Source organism: Macaca fascicularis, chromosome 19 (assembly GCF_037993035.2).
Source record: "Macaca fascicularis isolate 582-1 chromosome 19, T2T-MFA8v1.1".
In the NCBI taxonomy this organism is placed as follows: domain Eukaryota; kingdom Metazoa; phylum Chordata; class Mammalia; order Primates; family Cercopithecidae; genus Macaca; species Macaca fascicularis.
This window is the reverse complement of record NC_088393.1, coordinates 15,326,283-15,351,344: the sequence shown is the minus strand read 5'-3', so window position 1 is coordinate 15,351,344 and position 25,062 is coordinate 15,326,283. Positions and strand designations below refer to the sequence as shown.

The 25,062-nt window shown below is 41.6% G+C and overlaps 3 protein-coding genes across 9 annotated transcripts in view; 1 reads left to right on the top strand and 2 right to left on the bottom strand.

The window, feature by feature from the left end:
- Window positions 1–815, top strand: part of SLC1A6 (solute carrier family 1 member 6) — a 32,669-nt gene extending 31,854 nt beyond the window's left edge. For all 7 annotated transcript variants that reach the window (XR_012428464.1, XM_065536598.2, XM_065536599.2 and 4 more), the window contains one exon: window positions 456–815. Coding sequence is in view for 6 of the 7 variants with exons in the window: in XM_065536598.2 (XP_065392670.1) it covers window positions 456–651 (196 nt within the window). In the remaining variant the exon portion in view is untranslated. The remainder of the gene's footprint in view (window positions 1–455) is intronic.
- Window positions 816–3,549: 2,734 nt separating this feature from the next.
- On the bottom strand, window positions 3,550–6,026 carry LOC102118804 (olfactory receptor 7C2). Its single transcript, XM_005588262.4, has one exon. It carries the CDS (start codon window positions 5,611–5,613, stop codon window positions 4,657–4,659), a length of 957 nt encoding a protein of 318 aa, XP_005588319.3. The 5' UTR covers window positions 5,614–6,026; the 3' UTR covers window positions 3,550–4,656.
- An 11,539-nt stretch (window positions 6,027–17,565) lies between these two features.
- LOC123570312 (olfactory receptor 7A17-like) lies at window positions 17,566–19,167 on the bottom strand. The gene has a single exon (XM_065536238.1). It carries the CDS (start codon window positions 18,511–18,513, stop codon window positions 17,566–17,568), a length of 948 nt encoding a protein of 315 aa, XP_065392310.1. The 5' UTR covers window positions 18,514–19,167.
- Between the last annotated feature and the right edge of the window lie 5,895 nt (window positions 19,168–25,062).

Sequence of the window (25,062 nt, the reverse complement as noted above, 5' to 3'; positions counted from 1 at the left end):
CGTGCCACCGTCCCAGGCCATGTTTTAAAATTATTCTATTATAGAGATGGGATCTTGGTTTGTTGCCCAGGCTGGTCTTGAACTCCTGGTCTCAAGCAATTCTTCTGCCTCTCAGCTTCCCAAAGTGCTGGGATCATATCTTTTTAATGATATGGCTTTTTTTTTTTTTTTTTTTTTTTCACCACACCCGGCCTCATTTTTTTTTTTTTTTTTTAAATCACATCTAAGATCAAACATGAACATCTCAGAGCTGGTCCATCCTGTTTGTTAGGAGGAGAAACAGGACAGAGAGGGGGAAGAACCTACTTGGGGACATGTGGTCATGGATTGTTCTGGAATGGGAGCCCCCTGACTCCCTGGCACAGGGACCCCCCCTCCCCCAGTCTGCTTCACTCTCTTTCTGAGAAGCTTTTCAAGCCCCCATTAATGGCAGCTTCTTTTTCCCCCCGTACCAGTGACCGGCTTCGCACAATGACCAACGTACTAGGAGACTCAATTGGAGCAGCCGTCATCGAGCACTTGTCTCAGCGGGAGCTGGAGCTTCAGGAAGCTGAGCTCACCCTCCCCAGCCTGGGGAAACCCTACAAGTCCCTCATGGCACAGGAGAAGGGGGCATCCCGGGGACGGGGAGGCAATGAAAGTGCTATGTGAGGGGCCTCCAGCTCTGCCCCCCAAGAGAGGAGGGAAGGGGCCTGGGGAGGGGAGTCCTGGGGACACATCTGCCACCCAGCTGACCGTGGGCTGAACACACATGTTCTGCTTGACTCGTTTAAGGGGGAGGGAAAAGTGTAATAAAGGAGCAGGAATGAAAGGTGTACAAGGTCTCTGTTTCTCTCTGAGCACATGCTGAGGGCTTGAAGGACGGCGTGAGCAAGGGAGGGAAATAAATGTTTCTCCTAGGTTTGGGGAGAAGGGAAGCTTCAGCTTCAACAAGAAGAAGGGTCAACTCATGTTTCTTATATTCTCAAAGAGTGGCGGAACTGAAGAGGGTAAAGCAAAACCATTATTTCTCCTAATAAAACAATAGCCATGGTCTCTGTGTCAGGGGTCCCCCAAGACCACCTTTAGGTTCAGCAATTCACTAGAAAGGCTCATAGAATTCAGGGCCAGACACGGTGGCTTATGCCTGTAATCCCAGCACTTTGGGAGGCTGAGGCGGGCAGATCACCTGAGGTCAGGAGTTCAAGACCAGCCTGGCCAACATGATGAAACCCCGTCTCTCAGAAAAATACAAAAATTAGCTGGGCGTGGCAGTGGCTACCTGTAATCCCAGCTACTCGGGGGGCTGAGGTAGGAAGACTGGCTTGAACCCGGGAGGTGGAGGTTGCAGTGAGCCGAGATCGCACCATTGCACTCCAGCCTGGGTGTCAAGAGCGAAAGTCTGTCTCAAAAACACAGAAACAAAACAACAACAACAAAATATGCCAGACACAGAAAAACACATTACATGTTCTCACTTGTATGTGGGAGCTGAAAAAATTGAACTCATGGAAACAGAGTAGAATGATGGTTACCAGAAGCTAGGAGGGGTAGTAGGGAGGGAGGATAAAGAAGGGATCGTTAACAGATACAAAAATACAGTTAGAAGGAATAAAATCTAGTATTTGGTAGCACAATATGGTGACTATAGTTAACAATAATTTGTTGTATATTTCAAAATAACTAAAAAAGTGGAATTGGAATGTTTATAACGCAAAGAAATGATAAATGCTTGAAGCAATAGATACCCCAATTACCTTGATTTGATTATTATACATTGTATGTTTGTGGAAAAGTTTTGTACGTACTTCATAAATATGTACAACTATTATGTATCCATAAAGATTAAGAATAAAAATTTAAAAACTCAGTCAACTAGAATTTTAAAAAATCTAAGATTATAAATGATCAAAGGAGGTAAACTCAAAATCTAGTAAAAATAAATGCAAGTAAATCACTATACAATGTATACATGTATCAAATCATGTTATACACCTTGAATATGTACAATGTTTATTCATCAGTTATACCTCAGTAAAGCTGGCAAAAAGAGTTACTATAAAACATCAAACACAAAAAGATCGAGCACACTCATTTTCATGAACAATCAAAGGAAGTCAAATTAAAATATCAAAGGAAACAATAAATCTTACTCACGGGTTTAATTTATTTCTGAGGCTGCAGCACCCAAACACAGTTCTTGGTTGGGGAGCGTAATTCCAGAAGTAAGAATTTATGTCAGAGAATTCCTGGTTCCTTTGAGGTTTAACTATTATTATTAGAAGGTTCAACTGTCATGGCTGAGTGGCGACTGTCTGGGGCTGGTGGTGTGGAGGATAAGAAGAATTTACGAACACGTGTAGTTGTAGGTAAAGAAAGGCAGATTTATTGGAGAAAGTATGAAAATACGTTGCAAGGAAGCAATGGGCAGGCTAGCAATAGAAGACCTGACTGCAAAGAGACAAAAGCTTGCTGGGGATTTTATAAGACAGTGCTTGTGCTGTGTGAAGAGGGCTTTGTACAGTATTGATCACGCCAAGGTTGCAGTGAGCTAACTTCCAATTTTTGTATCGGCCGAGGGTCTGGCGATAGCTGAGTGCGGGAAGATTGTGAGTTATTTGTACAGGAGGGCTTTGTGTCCGGGACCGTGAAGAAAGGCAGACTTCTATCTGCTTCTTCTTTTTGCTTTCCCTTGGTCTCACCAGCCTGACTTCTTTTCCCTAATTAGGACTCCACAGTAACGTAACATAAGGCCTGGGAGAGCCGTCTGATTCCTACAGCCCTGCGTTGGAACCTTGTCACTACATTTATTACTTTGAGCTAGTTACCTACTTACCATAAGCTCTTACTTTCTTATTTGTAAATATGAGAACTAATACTAATCACATAAAAGAGTTATTGGAAACATTAAATGAGGTAATGTACATAAAGCTCTTAAACTGTGCTGGTATAGAAAGTGTTATTAATATCAACATCAATAACCTTGAATTTTGTTTCTAGCTCAACAACTTAATTTATTATTATTATTATTATTTAGAAACAGGGTCTCACTCTGTCACCCAGGCTGCAGTACAGTGGCATAATCACAGCTCACTGCAACCTCAGCCTCCTGGGTTCAAGCCATCCTTCCACCTCAGCTTCCTGAGTAGCTGAAACGACAGGCATGCAGCACCATGCCGGCCAAAAGCTCTAATCAGATTAATCAGTTTGTATATTTCTGGTCCAGATCTTATTTTCTATTTAACCATCCGCCCATCTATTTTTCTACTCCATTTGACAAATATCATGTAAACATAAACTCCTTACCAACAACTGTACCAGGCACTGTGATTGCAAAAATGGGTAAGACATTGCTGTGAAATTCAAGGGACCGATATTGTGAAAGAGTAGAAGTGAAGTAAAGTTAGTGTGACTGAAAGGAAAGTGAATTGGATAAAAAAAGGGGGCAACTCTTTGAGTTATTTTTATTCATGTAACCTCAAAAAACATCTCTGTAAATGAGTTTCCAGGGCAACATGTCCAAAATAGGGACATATCTCATCGCTTCTGACAGTATATATTTAACACGTAAGATTTGATATATATATTTTTAACTCAAATCAGGCCGGGCGCGGTGGCTCATGCCTGTAATCTCAGCACTTCAGGAGGCTGAGGCAGGCAGATCGCTTGAGGTCAGGAGTTTGAGATCAGCCTAGCCAACATGGTGAAACCCTGTCTCTACTGAAAATACTAGCAGGATGTGGTGGTGCATGCCTGTAGTTCCATCTCTTCAGGAGGCTGAGTCAGGGGAATTGCTTCAGCCCGGGAGGTGGAGCTTGCAGTGAGCCGATATGGTGCCACTGCACTCCAGCCAGGGCAACAGAGGGAGACTCTGTCTCAAAAACAAAAACAAAAAAACAAAATCCAAATTATTACTAAAGATAACTGAGAAAACACCAGGTTGTATTCATGCAAAGTTAAAATTACTGGTTAGAAAGTCAAAAAGTGTAATCCTATATAACTTTGTTAGCAGTAGCAAGGGCAGGAAACGTTCCAAAGGAAGATACAAGGGAAGAGATGCTTTAAAATGTATAAAAGAAGCCAGGGTGCGGTGGCTCATTGCCTGTAATCCCAGCACTTTGGGAGGCCAAGGCGGGCAGATTACCTGTGGTCACGTGGTGGCGAGTGCCTGTAATCCCAGCTACTCGGGAGGCTGATGCAGAAGAATCACTTGAACCCGGGAAGTGGCGGTTGCGGTGAGCCGAGATTGCACCATTACACTGTAGCTTGGGTGACAGAGTGAGACTCCTTCTTGAAAAACAAAAAAAAAAGCGGCTGGGCGCTGTGGCTCATGCGTGTAATCCCAGCACTTTGGGAGGCTGAAGCGGATGGATCATGAGGTCTGGAGTTCGAGACCAGCCTGGCCAACATGGTGACACCCCGTCTCTACTAAAAATACAAAAAATTAGCCGGGCATTGTGGCGCATGCCTGTAATCCCAGCTACTAAGGAGGCTGAGGCAGGAGAATTGCTTGAACCTGGAAGGCGGAGGTTGCAGTGAGCCGAGATCACGCCATTGCACTCCAGCCTGGGCGACAGAGCAAGACTCTGTCTCAAAAAAAAAAAAAAGCATAAAAGCAGAAGTGAAAACATTGGCTGAAAGAGGCCAGTCTGGCCTCAGTATTGTGTTCACTGCAATTCATGAGTGCTCAGCAATGGTTCCCTCATTGAGAGACGTTGCCCTGAGGAGGAGTCTCCCCAGTGACCCCTTCATGTTCCTCAGGCTGTAGATGAAGGAGTTCAGCATGGGGGTGACCATGCTGTACATCACCGAGGCCATCAGACTTCTCCTAGAAGATGGTGTAGCTGCAGAACTGAGATAGACCCCAAGGCCTGTGCCACAGAACAAGCTGACTATTGAGAGGTGAGAACCACAGGTGGAAAAGGCTTTGTGCAGGCCTCTGGCAGATGATACTCTCAGGATGGAGGAGAAAATCTGAGAATAAGAGAACAGGATTCCAGAGAGAGGGAAAACACCCAGGACAATGGTCATAAAATACATCACGATGTTATTGATGAAGGTGTCAGAACAGGAGAGCTTCAAGACTTCGGAAGGATCACAAAAAAAGTGTGGAATTTCCATGTTTGTGCAGAAGGACAGCCTCAAAATGGTCAAGGTCTCGAGCAGGGAACCCATGACACTGATGTACCAGGACCCCAGAACCAGCAGCCCACAGAGCCGGGGGTTCATGATGATCAGGTAGTGCAGGGGGTGACAGATGGCCACGAAGCGGTCATAGGCCATCACGGTCAGGAGCAAGTTGTCCAGGCATCCAAATGCAGTGAAAAAAAATATCTGGGTGAGGCAGCCTGCAAAAGTGATCATTTTGCTTTGTGTTTGGATAGTCCCTAGCATCTTTGGGACAGTCGTGGACGTGAAACAGATGTCAGCAAAGGACAGGTTGGAGAGGAAGAAGTACATAGGGGTGTGGAGGTGGGAGTCTGAGCTGATGGTCAGGATGATGAGCAGGTTTCCGGTGATGGTGACCAGGTACATGGAGAGGAACAGCCCGTAGAGAAGAAGCTGCATGTCAGAGTCCTCTGAGAATCCCAGGAGGAGAAAGTTTCCAACTTCTGTTTGGTTTCCTCTTTCCATGGGGCCGCTGGGTTTACTGAGAAGGAGGCAAAAACAACAACAACAATAACAACAACAACAAAAAAAAAACAACCACACAAAATTTACTCAAAACCAGGGAACTCAAGAAATCACGCATGTTGGCTAATTATTGGATTTCTTTGCCGACAAGTTACAGTTACCATCGCTACCTGGAGAAGTCATCCCTACGTCATTGGTCCTCAAACTGTGGTTCCTGGAACAGCCCCATCAACATCACCTGGGAACTCATTATATATGCACCTTATCACGCCCGCCTGACCAACTGAATTAGATACTCTGGGTTTGGAGCCCGCATTCTGGTGTGTGTTTGTTTGTTTGAGATGGAGTCTTGCACTTTCGCCCAGGCTAGAGTACAGTGGCACAATCCCGGCTCACTGCAACCTCCACCTCCTGGATTCTCTTGCCTCAGCCTCCAGGGTAGCTGGGATTACAGGCACGCCCAGCTAATTTCTGTATTTTTAGTAGAGACAGGGTTTCACCATGTTGGTCAGGCTGGTCCGAACTCCTGACTTCCTGATCCTCCCGCCTTGGCCTCCCAAAGTGCTGGGATTACAGGCATGAGCCACTGTGCCTGGCCTTTTAATTTTTAATTTTTTTTTTTTGAGACAGAGTCTCACTCTGTTGCCCAGGCTGGAGTGCAGTGCTGTAATCTCAGCTCGCTGCAACCTCTGCCTCCCGGGTTCAAGCAATTCTCATGCCTCAGCCTCCTGAGAAGCTGGTACTACAGGCGCAAACCACCACACCCAGGAAATTTTATTTTATTTTTTTTGGTAGTTTTAGGAGAGACGGGGTTTCTCCAAGTTGGCTAGACTGGTCTCAAACTCCTGACCTCAGATGATACGCCCGCCTCAGTGTCCCAAAGTGCTGGCATTACAGGCGTGAGCCACCGTGCCCGGCCTGCATTCTGGGTTTTAACAAGCCCTCTAGGGAATTCTGATGCACACTCGAGTTTGAGGACTATTGCTTCAACGCTTGCCTGTGTCCCTAAGCAATCATCCCCTCCCCAGCATCCCTGGCTGCTCTTGCCCTTTCTGCCTAAGGCATGGGAATTAGGAAATTACGGAGTGAAAATTCCCTAATTCTAGGCAGATTTCCAATCCTCAGAAGGCTTTTTCTTCCATTGTGCTGCATTCCTGTAATTTGTTTTTCATTCTGTTTTAGAGACAAGGTCTTGCTCTGTTGCCCAGGTTGGAGTGCAGTGGCACCATCCTAGCTCACTGCAGCTTCGAACTTCTGGGGTCAAGTGATCCTCCCACCTCAGCCTCCCAAGTAGCTGGGACTACAGGTGCAAGCCACTGTGCCCGGTTGTAATTTCTACATGTTAAATCCTCTGGATCTTGGATGCTCCTTCTGCTAAAAAATAATAACCACCTTAATAATCATTGTTTACATTTCATTTATATTATCAATTTCCCTACCTAAACTCAACAAAAAAATGGAATTTTGAAATAGAAAAATCCTAGAGTTTCTAGATATAGAATTAAATTTTACCCCCATTTTCCATCATCTGATTCTCATCAGATCAAAATATTCTGCCACACAGAAATGGCTCTTTAAAACCTGCCCATGTTGGACATTTACTTACTTTCTAAGTTTTCTTCAATACAAAGAAAGTTTTTGATTAATTTTAGTTTTATATTTTCTTCTCTTAGGATAATCTGCAAATGGCCTTTCTCAGTTTTTAAAAAAATTAAGACATTTCCAGCTGGGCATGCTGGCTCAGAATCCATACCAAAAAAAAAAAAAAAAAATCAAAGGACTTCCTAATATAATACCAATAGCCGAGATGTTATGTGGGGGAGTATTACATTAAAATATCTTTAAGAAATTAACATAATCTATACGTGTGTTTTTAACACATGAACAAAAATGTCTACCCAATGGCACGATCTTGGTTCACTGCAACCTGCGCCTCCTGGGTTCAAGCGATTCTCCAGCCTCAGCCTCCCAAGTAGCTGGGATTACAGGCATGTGCCACCGTGCCCATCTAATTTTGTATTTTTAGTAGAGACGGGGTTTCACCATGTTGGTCAGGCTGGTCTTGATCTCCTGACCTCAGGTGATCCACCTACCTCGGCCTCCCAAAGTACTGGGATTACAGGTGTGAGCCATCTTCCCTGGCCTCCTTTAGTTATTTTAAATAGTGTTTTAAAAAGATAAAAATAAGTGTTTAATGATTAGTTAGAAAAAATAATGTTAAATCCCATCTCTGTAGTCCCAAATACATTTCAAACAGACAAGAGACTACTTAAGCTATCTGAAGAAAACATGGATAAACATATAGATTATATGTATTTATACATGGATATATATAATCTTTGAAAGTGCAAATTCTTTCTGAATAATTCGCCTTTGATAGAAAAAAGAGATCAGCAACTGGAACCATAAATTGAAAAATTCTGAATGAGAAAATGTGTCTTGCAGAAAGTTAGAATGCAAAAATAATCTATTTAACTGACAAAAGTTAGTATCATTATAAAGACAAGTATAAATCATTGAAATATTAATGCATTGCTGGGGAAAATAAACAGAATATTAAAGGTTCATAAAATGAACTGTAAAAAAGGTAATAAATGTTTGAGAAAATGTTTTGTTTTTACTGTTACTCTAAAAAAGTAAAATTAACAATAACATACCCCTTTCACTGAGGGAATTAAAATGTCTGCATGAAAGAAGAGTAAGAATGCAAAATTCCGGCTGGGCGCGGTGGCTCACGCCTGTAATCCCAGCACTTTGGGAGGCCAAGGCAGATGGATCATGAGGTCAAGAGATTGAGACCATCCTGGCCAACATGGTGAAACCCTGTCTCTACTAAAAATACAAAAATTAGCTGGTCATGGTTGCACCCGTCTGTAATCCCAGCTACTCGAAGCTACTTGGGAGGCTGAGGGAGAATTGCTTGAACACAGGAGGCGGAGGTTGCAGTGAGCCGAGATCGCGCCACTGCACTCCAGCCTGGAGACAGAGTGAGACTCCATCTAAGAAAAAAAAAAAAAGCAAAATTCCATCATGTCGAAAGAAAGCATTTCAGATACTGCTATGAAAAGACATTTGGTCTCCCTTTCTGAGCTAGAGAAATGAACTCAGCCTTGCCTATGGATCTCTTATAATTATGCACATTGGCACCAAAAAAAAAAAAAAAAATCTATAACAACATACCCCAAAGCATGAAGAGGGATCATCTTTGAGTGTTAATATCAATCTTGATTTTTAGATTCCTTTTTAGTACATTGTTTGAAAATTGCAAATAAACACATGTGCAGCCTGTCCTCAAGAAAGAAAAACTTAAAAATTTGAAGATATTGTCAATACAAATGTTACAAAATCAATATTGTAAAATTTGATTTTGTTAAAAATTATCAGAAAACATTTAACATTCTGTTAAAACAGAAAGAAGTAGCAATAAAGATCAAAGCCGAGTTAATGAACTAAAAAGAAGAAATATTCTGGAACTGAAAAATAAATTCCCGAGCTAATTCTTCGGCAAACACAAACAAATAGAAAAAATTAGATAAAAGTGTAACAAAAGGGATACAAAGAGGGAGAAAGAACAGATAGGCCTGGAACCAGGAATGAGAAAAAAAATGAACACAGAGGTAAGGAAACGCTCAACTTTGCAAGATAATTTATTTATAATGCCATGTTAAAATATTAAAATATCCAAGAAACAAACTTATTTCTGGAAAAACGTAAGTGCCCAAAGTTGAATCAGGATGGAGGAAAACAGATCAATAACCAAGGAAGGAATTAAATAAAAAACTGAACTTACTTCCAAAAATGATCTGGTGAGGCTGTGTGGCAGGAGCAACAGGAGAATTCTCCTTTAAGAATTAAAAAGGAAAGGTATGTTTATCATTAGTAATTGTTTGTCAGTGCCCTGGAAGTTTCAACCAATGCAATCCAAGGAGAAAAAGGAATGAGACCTGTATTAAAAAGGCAACACAATTTTGTTTTCAGATGATGGATTGGTGGTGGATGATGGATTGGTAGCTGAAAACTTTTGGTAGCTGAAAACTTTCTTTCTTTCTCCCTCCCTCCCTCCCTTCCTTCCTTCTTTCCTTCCTTCCTTCCTTCCTTCCTTCCTTCCTTCCTTCCTTCCTTCCTTCCTTCCTTCCTTTTTTCCTTTTTTCCTTTTCTTTCTTTCTTTCTTTCTTTCTTTCTTTCTTTCTTTCTTTCTTTCTTTCTTTCTTTCTTTCTTTCTTTCTTTTTTTCTTTCTCTTTCTTTCTTTCTTTCTTTCTTTTTTTCTTTCTCTTTCTTTCTTTCTATCTCTCTCTTTCTTTCTTTCTCTCTTTCTCTCTCTTTCTTCCCTCCCTCCCTTCCCTCCCTCCCTCCCTCCTTCCCTCCTTCCCTCCTTCCTTCCTTCCTTCCTTCCTTCCTTCCTTCCTTCCTTCCTTCCTTCCTTCCTTCCTTCCTTCCTTCCTTTTTCCTTTTTTCCTTCTTTCTTTCTTTCTTTCTTTCTTTCTTTCTTTCTTTCTTTCTTTCTTTCTTTCTTTCTTTCTCTTTCTTTCCTTTCTTTCTTTCTTTCTTTCTTTCTTTCTTTCTTTCTCTCTCTCTCTTTCTTTCTTTCTCTCTTTCTCTCTCTTTCTTCCCTCCCTCCCTTCCCTCCCTCCCTCCCTCCTTCCCTCCTTCCTTCCTTCCTTCCTTCCTTCCTTCCTTCCTTCCTTCCTTCCTTCCCTCCCTCCTTCCTTCCCTCCTTCCTGGCAGAGCCTCACTCTTCTCCCAGGCTGGAGTGCAGTGGCACGATCTTGACTCACTGCAACCTCCACCTCCTGGGTTCAAGTGATTCTCCTGCCTCAGCCTCCTGAGTAGCTGAGATTACAGATGCACGCCACCACGCCTGGCTAATTTTTGTACTTTTAGTGGAGACGGGGTTTCACTATGTTGATCAGGCTGGTCTCGAACTCCTGACCTTATAAGCCCCCCGCCTCAGCCTCCCAAAGTGCTGGAATTATAGGCGTGAGCCACCAGGCCCAGCCTGAAAACTTATTTTAACTGAGCATGATTTTAGTAAGGCAGCTGGAACAAAACAAATACGTAAAAAGCGGTAGCCGTTTCAAGGTGGCATTCAGAGGTACATTCAGAATGTTTTTTAACCATTGCTTTTATCTAGTTCCCATGGGAACAGGCATGGAAATTATGGGAACTCTGTACTCTCTTTGTAACTACTCTGTAAATCCAAATCATTCAAAAATAAAAATTAACAAAAAAGTGAGTCCAAGGGAAAATAAAAGTAGCATTCATATGTACGGTTGAATCTCTTAGAAAATATGTCTCCATCATTTCAAACATTAACAAGCATGGATGCTGGTGAGGTTGTGGAGAAAAGGGAAGGGCTTATACACTGTTGGAGGGAGTGTAAATTAGTTCAACCATTGTGGAAGGCAGTTTGGTTATTCCTCAAAGATTTAAAGATAGAAATACCATTTGGCCCAGCAATCCCATTCCTGGGTATATACCCAAAGGAACATATATCCTTCTTTTATAGAGACACATGCATGGGTATATTCATTGCAACACTGTTCACAATAGCAAAGACATGGAATCAACCTAAATGCCCATCAATGATAGACCAGATAAAGAAAATGTGGTACATATACACAATGGAATACTATGCAGCCATAACAAAGAACGAGATCATGTCCCTTGCAGGAACATGGATGGAGCTGGAGGCCATTATCCTTAGCACATTAACACAGGAACAGAAAACCAAATACCACATGTTCTCACTTGTAAGTGGGAGCTAAATGATGAGAACACATGGACACATAGAAGAGAACAACACACACTGGGGCCTATTGGAGGGTGGAGGGTGGGAGGAGGGAGAGGATCAGGAAAAATAACTAATGAGTACTAGGCTTAATACCTGGGTGATGAAATAATCTGTACAACAAACCCTCATGACACACATTTACCTATGTAACAAAACTGCACATGTACCCTTGAACTTAAAATAAAAGTTAAAAAGAAATAAAAAAAAAATCCAAGAATATAAAATTCCTGGAACAGGAACGGGAAACTTGTAAATACTCAACAAATAAAAGTCATAATAGCTAAAATCTATGAAAGACTTATATATTTTATCATATGTTTTATATGTCTTAGTTCATATATTTTATATATATATTATATACGTGTCATATATTTTATATGTCTTAGTTCATTTGATCATCATCACAATTTTTTTGATTTAATGAATGAAAATGTGTTTATAGTAATGCAGTAATAACATGAGTTCACTAGATCTTAGTGACAATTGAAAAAACTTCTCATGCATGATCTTCTTTAATTTAATCCTCATTTTAAATTAAAAATGTTTATTATAGCTATTTTTAAAAATTGATACATAATAGTTGTATACACTTATGGAGTGCACGTGCTATTTTGATATATGCATACAATATATAATGATCACAGCAGAGTAATTAGCATATCCATCAACGTTTATCATTTCTTTGTGTTGGCAACATTTCAAATCTTCTCTTCCAGCTATTTGGAAATATACAATAAATTATTGTTAACTATAGTCCCCTACTGTGCCGTCAAACACTAGAACGTATTCCTTCTAACTGTATTTTTATACCCATGAGTCAACCTCGCCTCATCACCCCCCTTCTCTTCCTACTGTCTGATAACTATCGTTCTACATTCTAACTCCATGAAATCAGCGTTTTAGCTCCCACATAGGAGTGAGAACATGCGATATTTGACTTTCTGCGCCTGGCTTACTTCACTTAGCATAATGACCCCCAGTCTCATCCTTGTTGCAGCAACTGGCAGGATTTCATTCTGAACAGCACTCCTTTGTCTAGGCACCACATTTTCTTTATACATTCATCTAGTGATGAACACTTAGGTAGATTCCATATCTTGGATATTGTGAATAGCGCTGCAATAAACATGGAAGTACAGATATTTCTTTGATTTGTGGATTTCCAGGCTGGGCATGGTGGCTCATGCCTGTAATCCCAGCACTTTGGGAGGTCGAGGTGGGTGGATCACCTGAGGTCAAGAGTTTGAAACCAGCCTGGCTAACATGGCAAAACCCCGTCTCTACTAAAAATACAAAAATCAGCTGGGTGTGGTGACATATGCCAATCCCAGCTACTGGAGAGGCTGAGGCAGGAGAATTACTTGAACCTGGGAGGCGGGGGCTGCAGTGAGCCAAGATCACGCCATTTCACTCCAGCCTGGGTGGCAGAGCAAGATTCCATCTCAAAAAAACCAAAACAACAACCACCACCACCACCAACAACAACAACCACCAAAACCAAAAATGATATACTGATTTCCTTTCTTTTGAATAGATACCTAACAGTGGGATTACTGGATCATAGGGTAGATCTAATTTAATTCTTAACTCCATGAAGTGGACATGACAGTTATACTCATTTTACAAATACGGAGACTGAGGCACCGAAATAAGTGAACTAATGGCAGAAGATGTATGCAGTGGGCTTGCAAGTGCTAACTATGAAATCTCAGGAAAATGTTTCTTGAGTGAATCAGTGAATGAATGAATAACTGAATACGATATTATGGATAATTCATATAGGAGCGTCTTTGATACAGGAGAATGGAAACATATTTATTATTTTTTCTTTTTCTTTTTTGTTTTTCTTATTTCATTCCTTGGAAGCACTTTTAATGGCTCCAGAAAAACAGCTAAGAAGGCTGCGTAGGAAACTTTTGAGAGATACTAGAAGCTAAGAGAAGGTCAATTTTTATGAGGAAGGTGAAAGAGCCTCAGAATTTGGTTCTAGAAGAGAGAGGAAGACACGCTCTTCCTCTTAGAGGTTGAGAGAGACACAGGAATTGATTGTGCAGGATGCTTTAAGTGAATGAACTGTCTTCACCACGCTGTCCCCATTTACACCGCCAAAGTTCTTCCTTTGAGAGCTCTGCCTGCCTCCTTACCTGTTCTCCATCTCAGATGCTCCGGGGCATTGCTAAGCCTCTAGTTCCCTGGGTCCTGTCTTCCCCGGGTGATGGAGGTTCAACTCAACTTCAGGGATGGATGGAGAGGTGGTCTTGGGCATAAGTCCTCTGAAAGTCGAACTTCCTGCTTCCTGGAACATTTGAGCAGTAGGTAACAGCTGTAAGGGGCATATTTACTATCATTCTCAGAGGTTGAATTCTCATGAATGCCCATTAAATTAATCACTCCGTTTTAACTCTATTCTCCGAGCGATTTCATTCCCATGAGTGAGGGAGCCAAAATAGAAAGAAACATTTTTTTTTTTCTGCTAGTTTTGTATTCTTGGGAGCATCTTGGATACTAGGTATGGGAATGCTTTCCTCTGGGGCTCTTTGCTTACGATATTCTTTTCTGCCTGGTGTGGCTTCCATTGTTTATTGTCCTCCCCCACGATGGTTTCCTCAACATTTTATTTTTTAATTTTTATTTATTTAGTTTTGAGTCTCGCTCCGTTGCCCAGGCTGGAGTGCAGTGGCACGATCCCGGCTCACTGCAGCCTTTGTCTCCCGGGTTCAAGCAACCCTTCTGCCTCAGCCTCCTGAGTAGCTGGGACTACAGGCACCCACCACTATGCTAGGCTGATTTTTGTACTTTTAGTAGAGACGGGGTTTTGCCACGTTGGCCAGGCTGGTCTCAAACTCCTGACGTCAAGCGATCCACTGGCCTCAGCCTCCCGAAGTGTTGGGATTACAGGCGTGAGCACCGCGCCCGGCCTCCTCAACATTTTAGATGGAGTTTCTTTGTGCATGAGCAGGCAGGTTTTGTCTTTTTTTTTTTTTTTTTCTTTTTAAAAGACCCTGTGAGTCTTGACCAACTGAACTTGGAGTTGTGGACAGGGACCACACACAACTCCGAACAAAACCATTCCAGTGACTTTGCCACAAGTTCTATTCTTACTATTGAAGGTACAATATAGAGAAATTTCCAGGCATGCAAAGAGAAGCAAGATGAGAGGTGGCTTGCCTGGCTGCCCAGGCAGGACCCTGCAGGTATCTACACTTTTACAGGTTCAAAACAAGTTCATTGGATACTCCTTGTTATTCCACTCCAGAGAATACAGACCATCTTTAACAATTCACAAAGGATCTTTTTTTTTTTGATAGAGATGGGGTCTTGCTATGTTGGCCAGGCTGGTCTCAAACACCTTGTGGCAGGCCAGGTCCCACTAATGCAGGCCTCTGTAACAACTGTGTCAGCACTGACTGAGTGGTTAAGTTAAATTTTAAAAACTGATAGAGCCAGTGCCTTTATACAAAGGCTGGAATGTTTAAAAAAAAAAAAAAAAAAGCCTACCCAGAGTTTTGCCTAGGCCTTTCCTGGGCACTGAAACATGAGAAGATAACGAAGGAATTCTTAACAGGATCCATTTAGGATTAAACAAGTTTTATTGGGGATCTGAAGAAACTCCCCAGGCCTCCACAAACAAGTTTATTGGAGGTCTGAAGGAACTCCCTCAACCTCCATGATATATCGGGAGACAAGATAAGGGTAATCATCCCAGCACCTGGACCCATTTAGATTAAGTAAATTTACTGAGGCTACCGAGGAAGGTCTTCAGGACTCAGATTTTAGTTATAGATTAAAAGAAGTTAATCACTTATGTCTTTAGATGAAAGCACACTTACACATAGACATATAGCTTAGAAGGTATATAAGCTCTGGAAAACAGCAAAATTTTTGAGTTGATCTGGTGATAATTTCCAGGCCTTCTCCCTGTAACCGGTTATAGAAATAAAAACTCTCTTCCTCTTTAGTTCATCTTCATCTCGTTAATGGGCCATGAAAATAAGCAGCCTGACCCTTGCTTTGGTCTGGGAACAACCTGGGCTCAAGTGATCCTCCTGCCTCAACCTCCCAAAATGCTGACATTATAGGCATGAGCCACTATGCATGGCTAGGACTGATTTTTAAAACCCAAATAAAATACCATTAAAACAGTTGCAGAAAATAAGAATAGTGAGACACAGCATCCCCTCTGAGTGACAATTTTCTGCCTGAAGGAATAATCAACAAGATGAGATCTTTCTCACCAGATGGGAAGACCTACTCTAGGGTTTACAATGCTCATGTGTTCAAGTGATGCAACATTCATCTGGTCAATGCTTTATTCCTGGGTTAACCTCTCACTTGTCTTCTCTATAGTAAGTCATTCCTTATTATCTGCAGGGGACTGGTTTCAGAACAACCTGCAGATAACAAAATCCACTGATGCTGAAGTCCCTTATATAAAAAGGCATAGTATTTGCATATCAGTTATGCACATTCTCTTGTATACTTTAAATCATTTCCAGAGTACTTATAATATTGAATACAGTGTAAATGCTCTGTAAATAGTTGTTATACTTTATTTTAAAAATTTGTATTATTTTTATTGTTGTATTGTGATTTTTATTTTTTTTAAAACAATTATTTATTTATTTTAAATAAAAAAGAAAGAAATGGAGATATGTGAACTTTCTGACAAAGAATTCAAAAATAATTGTTTTAAGGAAGTGCAGCAAACCTTGAGAAAATACAGAGAAACAATTCAACAAAATCAGAAAGCTAATAAATGAACAAAACTGGAAATTTAACAGATTGAAATTATAAAAAACTCTAGAAATTCTCAAGATGAAAAATACAATGAATGAAATGAAAAATGCAATCTAGAGTGTCAACAGCAGGATTGATAAAGCAGAAGAAATAATCTGTGAACTTGAAGACAGATTATTAGAAAACATACAGTCAGAGGAGGAACAGAATAAAAAGGAGTGAAGAAAGCTTATGGGATTTATGGGGCAGCATAAAGAGGGTAAATATTTGAGTTAACAGGAATCAAGAAAGAGAAGGAATGAACAAACGGACAGAAAGCTTACTAAAAAAATAATAACTGAAAACTGTCCAACTTTCAGGAAAGATATAAATATCCAGATATAAACAGAGTAATCTTTGATCATGAGGACTGAAAATAATTTAGATCATAGAAGAAGTAAAGGAACTGATGATCAAGTAAATACACATATTGTTCAATCATCTGTAGTTTGTGTTATGATTACATTTGTTAAAGGGGGAAATATTTTTTGGACAATGTAAGTAGTCATATTTGTAGGTAATACTAGAATTTTCAAGTAGAAACAGCAAAATGATACAATAAAATAATACAGACCATGACACCAAATCTTTCACTCAGATCAATAAACCTCATTACACATGAACAACAAGCTTCCACACTTCAATGAGTAGATGTATATCATCGAAAACAAATATTCCATAGAAATTTAGTATATAATTGAAAATTTTACTCTACCATATTTAAGGTCATGTCTAACTCTAAGGCCATGTAAAGCCGATTGATTTATGCAAATTTGTCTTTCTGTGTAGACTACACTTGGAACATTTATTTGATGGGCAACTTTTGACTAAGTACTCAGTGCCAGTAAATATAGTAGAATCCATGAATACTGAGTTCAAGAAGAAAACAGTATCCTAATGGGAGTGTAAAATCCCATAACCAGCTATCAAATACACTAGTACGTTAAAGCCTACATTACCAGGAAGATCAATTAAGGTAGTGATACGGAAATGAATGACAAACACAAAAAGTGAAAAACCATAGCCTCAGAAATTCTTCTCCGATAAAATTACATCAATGGCCTCAGTGCCAAGCGTAGTTTATTCTATAGGAATAGTACAACTCATCACTCTATGAGGCTAAATTGTTTCTGACCCAAGGTTGGGAATAACTTTGAGAAAGGAGGAAAACAAAGGGAAAATATGTTAAATATTAGAGAGAGAAGCAAGCTTAATAATAGGAGTTGCTTAAGTTTGATGAAGCAGTTGAGATAAAAGAGATGGAAACTTCAGGAAATAAATAGAAAGAGCAATTTCCACTTCCATGATCTGATTAAATAACAGTAATATCTGGCTCTGAGGCTTTGAGCCCTGCAATCATGGCTATAGTTTCAGCCCTTCAGCCCTAGGACAACTGGCCCTTTTCTAGTTTCCCTCCCAAAGAATTCTTCAGAGCCCTCTTTATGTCCTTATTCCTCAGGCTGTAGATGAAGGGGTTCAGCATGGGGGTGACCACCGTGTACATCACTGAGGCTGTTGCACTTGAGTGTGAGTTGTGGGTTGCAGCCGAGCTAAGGTACACCCCTAGGCTCGTACAATAAAACAAAGAGACAACAGAGAGGTGAGATGCACAGGTGGAAAATGCCTTATACTTCCCTTGAGCTGATGAGATTGCACGTATGGAGGAAACTATCTTAGAGTAAGAGTAAAGGATCCCAGTGAGACATCCCCCACCCAGCAGCACAGCTGCCAAATACATCACTATGTCATTAAGAAAAGTGTCAGAACAGGCAAGGTGGATAACCTGATTAAGTTCACAGAAAAAGTGGGGGATTTCCAACTCTCTGCATAAGGATAACCGCAGCACCATTAAGCTATGTAATAAGGAATGCAAGACACTCATGATCCAGGATACCAGAACCAGCAATCCACAGAGTTGTGGGTTCATGATGACTGTGTAGTGCAGGGGATGACAGACGGCCACAAACCGGTCATAGGCCATCACAGTTAGGAGGAAGCTGTCCAATCCTACAAAATGTATGAAAAAGTACATCTGGGTGATGCAGCCTGCATAGGTGATGACTTTGCTCTGTGCCTGGATATTCACCAGCATCTTTGGGACTGTGGTGGAGGCAAAACAGATATCTACAAAGGACAGGTTGGAGAGAAAGAAGTACATGGGGGTGTGGAGGTGGGAGCATTCAGTGATAACCAGGATGATGATCAAGTTTCCAAACACAGTGATGAGGTACATGGAAAAGAACACTCCAAAGAGAAATGGTTGCAGTCTGGGTTCTTCTGAAAATCCCAGAAGTCGAAATTCTGAAATTTGTGTATCATTCTCTGGTTCCATGTGGTGGAGGTGACTGTCAAAAAAAAAAAAAAAAAAAAAAAGAGAGAGAGAGAGAGAAAATACATAACATAAGCGTGCTTTATTTACCCGTCAGAAAAGCTATTATTTATATCCTACAGTCAACAAGTTAATTTCTATATTTCGTGTGTGGATCTGGTCTTCTTTATGAGATCTTCCATCCCATCTCTGCTTAGGAATTCCTTTCCCATGATGCTCAACCTTTCCCCAAATGGTCATGTATTTAAAAACTTTGCCGGGTGCAGTGGCTCATGCCTGTAATCCCAGCACTTTGGGAGGCAGAGGTGGGTGGATCACCTGAGGTCGGGAATTCGAGACCAGCCTGACCAACATGGAGAAACCCCGTCTCTACTAAAAATACAAAATTAGCCGGACGTGGTGGTGCATGCATGTCATCCCAGCTACTCCGGAGGTTGACGCAGGAGAATCGCTTGCACCTGGGAGGCGGAGGTTGTGAGGAGCCAAGATGGCACCACTGCACTCCATCCAGCCTGGGCTACAAGAGCAAATACAAGAGCAAAACTCCGTCTCAAAACAAAACAAAACAAAACAAAAACAAACACTTTAATGATAAATTTTTCCATGGATTTGAGGAATTTAAACTGAGTGTTGTCTATGTTTCAGTCTCTGTCTAGACAATGAGTGAACAGTGCTGGAAAACAGAAGTCCCTAAAGTGAAGTATGGAGAAGAATACAAGTAAATCATATGCTGTGTCAGATGGCGACCAGGGCTAATAAGAAAAAGAAAGAAGGTAAAAAAGCGTGGATAGAGAATGTTACTTTTCCTAGGTGTTCAGAGAATACTAGCAGTCAAGGTGAGAGGTGCCCATCAACAGTGGATTGGACAAAGAAACTGTGGTACTTATACACTATGGAATACTAGGCAGCCGTTAAAAAGAATGAAATCAGGTCCTTTCCAGCTACCTGGATGAAGCTAGAGTCTGTTATTCTGAGCAACCTAATGCAAGAACAGAAAACCAAATATCGCATGTTCTCACTAAACATGAATATACATGAACATAAAGATGGGAAGCTAAACATTGAATATACATGAACATAAAGATGGGAAAAATTGACACTGGAGACCACTGGACAGGGGATGGAGGGAGGGGGATGTGAGCTGAAGAACCACCTGTTGGGTCCTATGCTTACCTCCTGAGTGATGGGATTGTTGGAACTCAAAGCCTCAGCATCACACAATTTACCCTTGTAACAAACCTGCACATGTACCCTTTAATCTATAATAAAAGCTGAAATTTTTAAAAAGAGAAATGAGACCTCAAGGAAAACAGGGCAGGAGCCATGAGGATATCTGGGAATGGGTGTGCCCAGCAGAAGGAATGGCCAGTGCAATGGTGCAAAGATTTCAGGTGTTCAAGGCCAACAAGGAAGCCAGTGTGGCAGGGAAATCTGTAAGAGGTAAGTGATGGGAGATGGTGTCAGAAGATGCTGCACTATAAGGTGACCTCATTGCTGCTGAAGCTTCAAAATACAAGAAGTCCCTCTGCCCAGATTTTGTTTCGTTTTGTTTTGTTTTGAGATAGAGTCTCACTCTGTTGGCCAGGCTGGAGTGCAGTGGCGTGATGTCGGTTCACCACAACCTCCGTCTCCTGGGTTCAAGTGATTCTCCTGCCTCAGCCTCCCAAGTAGCTGAGACTACAGGCGCCCGCTACCATGCCCTGCTAAGATTTATATTTTTTTGGTAGAGATGGGGCTTCACCATGTTGGCCAGGCTGGTCTCAAACTCCTGACCTCAAATGATCCTTCTGCCTCGGCCTCCCAAAGTGCTGGGATTACAGGCGTAAGCCACCACGCCCAGCCTTGTCCTGATGTTTTCTATTTGCACTTTAATAAATTGGCTCCAAAGGTGTCCCATGAATTGAAATGCACCCTTTGTTTATTTCCATATGCTGCCTTGCGTGCTGACCTCTGTATTCTGAGTCACCTTTTGGGATATATTGAGTCCAGGTTCCTTTACTCTTTTTTTTGTTTTGTTTTTGAGACGGAATCTCGCTCTGTTGCCCAGGCTGGAGTGCAGTGGCACGATCTCGGCTCACTGCAACTTCCGCTTCCCAGGTTCACGCCATTGTCCTGCCTCAGCCTCCTGAGTAGCTGGGACTATAGGCACCCGCCACCACGCCCGGCTAATTGTTTTGTATTTTTAGTAGAGATGGGGTTTCACCATGTTAGCCAGGATGGTCTTGATCTGCTGACCTCGTGATCCGCCCGCCTCGGCCTCCCAAAGTGCTGGGATTACAGGTGTGAGCCACCACGCCCGGCCTTCCTTTGCTCTTCAAAGGGATATCTCTACCTCATTTGTATGTTATATTCTCTTATGCCTAGGTCTTTGCAACTTTAATTATTTATCCAGGTTGAAAATATTAAATTATTGCTATTTCATATCTTGTTTCAGTGAATTAGCAAGACTCCTTTCAATTCTGTTTAACACTATTATTTTGAAATCACTCTCCCCACTAAAGACATACACACCCACACACAATTAGCACAGACACACGCTTGAAGCTGAATGAGGACTCCTTGGACTGTATTTATAGCAGGCTATTCTCATCTCCAATCACGCTATTAATATTAGAGAGGAATGGATACAAAGCAAGCTTTCAATATCAGATTATCTTTCCATTTTTTGTAGGTCATGTTCTGTCTTCTGTTTAAAAAAACATAAAAAGTTATAAAAAACACAGTAATTTTGCTTGATAAACTTACAGAGGAGAATTAAATAAAAGTCAAGGGGGGAAAAGATCTAATAACCTCAGATGATTCCTGAGAGACTAGGAAGAAGAGAAAACTTTCTTGAATGAATTAATGGCATTTGCAGCGACCTGGATGAGATTGGAGACAATTGTTATTATTAATTATTATTAATTTTGAGACAAAGTCTTGCTCTTGTCCCCCAGGCTGGAGTGCAATGGTGCAATCTCAGCTCACTGCAACCTCCGCCTCCCAGGTTCAAGTGATTCTCCTGCCTCAGCCTCCTGAGTAGCTGGGATTACAGGTGCCTGTTACCACGTGCGGCTAATTTTTGCATTTTTGGTAGAGACGGAGTTTCACCATGTCAGCCAGGTTGGTCTCAAACTCGTGATCTCAGATGATCTGCCTGCCTCGGCCTCCCAAATTGCTGGTATTACAGGCATGAGCCACTGCGCCCGGCTGGAGACAAGTATTCTAAGTGAAGTAACTCAGGAATGGAAAAACCAAACATTGTATGTTCTCACTCATAAGTGGGAGCTAAGTTATGAGGATGCCAAGGCATAAGAATGACACAATGAACTTTGGGGACTCTGGGGGAAAGGGTGGGAAGGGGGTGAGGGATAAAAGACTACAAATTTGAGACCATCCTGGCTAACATGGTGAAAACCCGTCTCTACTAAAAATACAAAAAATTAACCGGGCGTGGTGGTGGGCACCTGTAGTCCCAGCTACTCGGGAGGCTGAGGCAGGAGAATGGCGGGAACCCAGGAGGCGGAGCTTGCAGTGAGCCGAGATTGTGCCACTGCACTCCAGCCTGGGAGACAGAGTGAGACTCTGTCTCAAAAAAAAAAAAAAAAAGACTACAAATTGTGGGCTGTGTACACTGCTTGGGTGATGGATGCACCAGAATCTCACAAATCACCACTGAAGAACTTACTCATGTAACCAAACACCATCTGTTCCCCAGTAACCTGTGGAAATAAAAAACAATTAAGAAAAAAAAAAAAAAAGGAAAAAGCTTCCTTGGTTATGGCCACACTCCAACTCCCAATATATCTCCTTGATACTCAGCCAAAATAATAGAATATAAAAAACAAATTTGTCCAAAAGATAAAAGTCATGAAATCTTTTTGGGGTCAAGACACTTAGAGATTGAACATATCCATGGAAAGAATGGGCAAAGGAAATAAACCAACAATCCAACAAAGAACAACCACATTTGGGCATTTTTAATATATGAAACAGCAAAAAACTTGTTTTTCCATAGCCTATTTCATATTGATTAGGAAGACTGGTTTTCATATGGTCCAACAGAAGATGAAGAGGCGGGCACCTTTTCTCAGGCAGAGTTTCGCTCCTGTTGCCCAGGCTGGAGTGCAATGGCACGATCTCGGCTCACGGCAACCTCCATCTCCGGGGTTCAAGAGATTCTCCTGCCTCAGCCTCCTGAGCAGCTGGGACTATAGGTGCCCGCCACCATGCTCAGCTAATTTTGTATTTTTAGCAGAGACAGAGTTTCGCCATGTTGGTCAGGCTGGTTTCAAACTCTTGACCTCAAGTGATCCACCTGCCTCGGCCTCCCAAAGTGCTGGGATTACAGGCGTGAGCCACCGTGCCGGCCGGCAATCTATTCTTTGCTATTTTTGGGGGGTTTTGGATTTTGATCTCTTTATTTATAATCCCACGGGCACACTCTATTTCTGGTTCTGGTCTTTTTGCAACATGCAAAGGCTTCGCCGATATTACTCTGTAAAATTCTGTGCATGCTGTGACAAGTCCTTTTACACTGAAATGCCTTCTTCATGCAATTAATCCCCAAGGACACTGTGTCATACACACATTTATTTCATCATATTCTGTCTTCGCCATTCTTATGCCAAGTATAAGTGAGCGGGGGCTTAACTTGCTTTGTTCACTCTTGTGTTTTCACAAAGGTATGTGAATACATGTGCATTGTATAGAAACACATTTTAAGAAAATAAGAAGTAGTGAGATGAAAAGAATGGCAAGAGAATAAAGTCAGTTTAAATATAGTGGTTTCAAAATAACAATATATTAAACAAAATCAAAAGAAGCATCAGTAATGAACTGAAACGAGACATAAAATAGCAGCAATTTAATGATTTCAATGTGGATAAATAATTAAAGTTGCAAAGACCTAGGCATAAGAAAATATAACATACAACTGAGGTAGAAATATTCCTTTTAAGAATAAAGGGATCTAGGCCGGGTGCGGTGGCTCAAGCCTGTAATCCCAGCACTTTGGGAGGCCGAGACGGGAGGATCACGAGGTCAGGAGATCCAGACCATCCTGGCTAACACGGTGAAACCCTGTCTCTACTGAAAAATACAAAAAACTAGCCGGGCGAGGTGGCGGGCACCTGTAGTCCCAGCTACTTGGGAGGCTGAGGCAGGAGAATGGCGTAAACCCAGGAGGCGGAGCTTGCAGTGAGCTGACATCCGACCACTGCACTCCAGCCTGGGCGACAGAGCCAGACTCTGTCTCAAAAAAAAAAAAAAAAGAAAATAAACAGGAGATGCAATTCATAGGACACCTTTGGAGCCAGTGTATTAAATGCAAATACAAAATATCAGGACAAGGCTGCATGTGGTGGCTTACATCTGTAATCCCAGCACTTTGGGAGACCAAGGCAGAAGGATCACTTGAGGTCAGGAGTTCAAGACCAGCTTGGCCAACATGGCGAAACCTTGTCTATACCAAAAACAAAAAAATACAAAAATTAGCCAGGCGTGATGGCGCATGCCTGTAATCCCAGCTACTTGGGAGGCTGAGACAGGAGAATCGCTTGAACCTAGGAGGCAGAGATTGCAGCGAGCCGGGATTGTGCCACTGTACTCCAGCATGGGCGACAGAGCAAGACTCTGTCAAACCAAACCAAACCAAACCAAACCAAAACAAAACACAGATCTAGTCCTAAGAGAATATACGGTATAACTGAGTGAGAGGTATCTAAATTTATAGTTTTATCTTACATAAGGAAATACGGATCAAATATGTTTATAAAAGATAAAGGTGATGTTTAGTCAAATGAAGAAAAAGAATGCCTTTCAAATGATAGTCAAGGACAGTGTGACTTGTAAAAATAGATTGAATGACAAAAGGATAAGAGGCACAATTACAAATAAAAGAGATGTGAAAATAAATTGGAAATGTATTAAAGGCCATTTATTTACTCAAATGATGCAGAAGAACTTTGTATGTTTGTAAAAGCAATGAGGGGAACACGGTATGACTGACAGATAGATTTGACCACACAAAACTTACAAACTTTCATATATCTATACATGGATAGATGCATCTACACATACATAAAATATGCAGTACATCTATATGTACATAAAATAACTAAATGTTAAACAGCAAAGGTGGTGGTATATACTCAAATATATCGCACCTTAACTCCGATTCCTTTTATTGTTTTGTGAGACAAGGTCTGGCTCTGTCACCCAGGGTGGAGTGCAGTGGCACGATCTCAGCTCACTGCAACCTCTGCCTCCTGGACTGAAGCCATCCTCCCACCTTAGCCTCCCGAGTAGTTGGGACTACACGTGCATGCCACCATGCCTGGCTAATTTTTGTGTTTATTTTTGTAGAAATGGGGTTTCGCCGTGTTGCCTAGCCTGGTCTCGAACTCCTGAGCTCAAGCGATCTGCCCACCTCAGACTCCCAAAGTGCTGGGATTATGGGCAATAGCCACCCTGCCTGGCCTAAAACTCCAATTTTTATGTTTGAAATAATGCCATCAAAAACAGAAATAAAGACACTGCAAACAAACCCACTCCATGAAAGGAAAACACTCA

Bases quoted from the DNA above. Each gene is read 5' to 3' on its own strand.
- LOC123570312 (XM_065536238.1), bottom strand. From the start codon at position 18,513: ATGGAACCAGAGAATGATACACAAATTTCAGAATTTCGACTTCTGGGA.
- LOC102118804 (XM_005588262.4), bottom strand. From the start codon at position 5,613: ATGGAAAGAGGAAACCAAACAGAAGTTGGAAACTTTCTCCTCCTGGGA.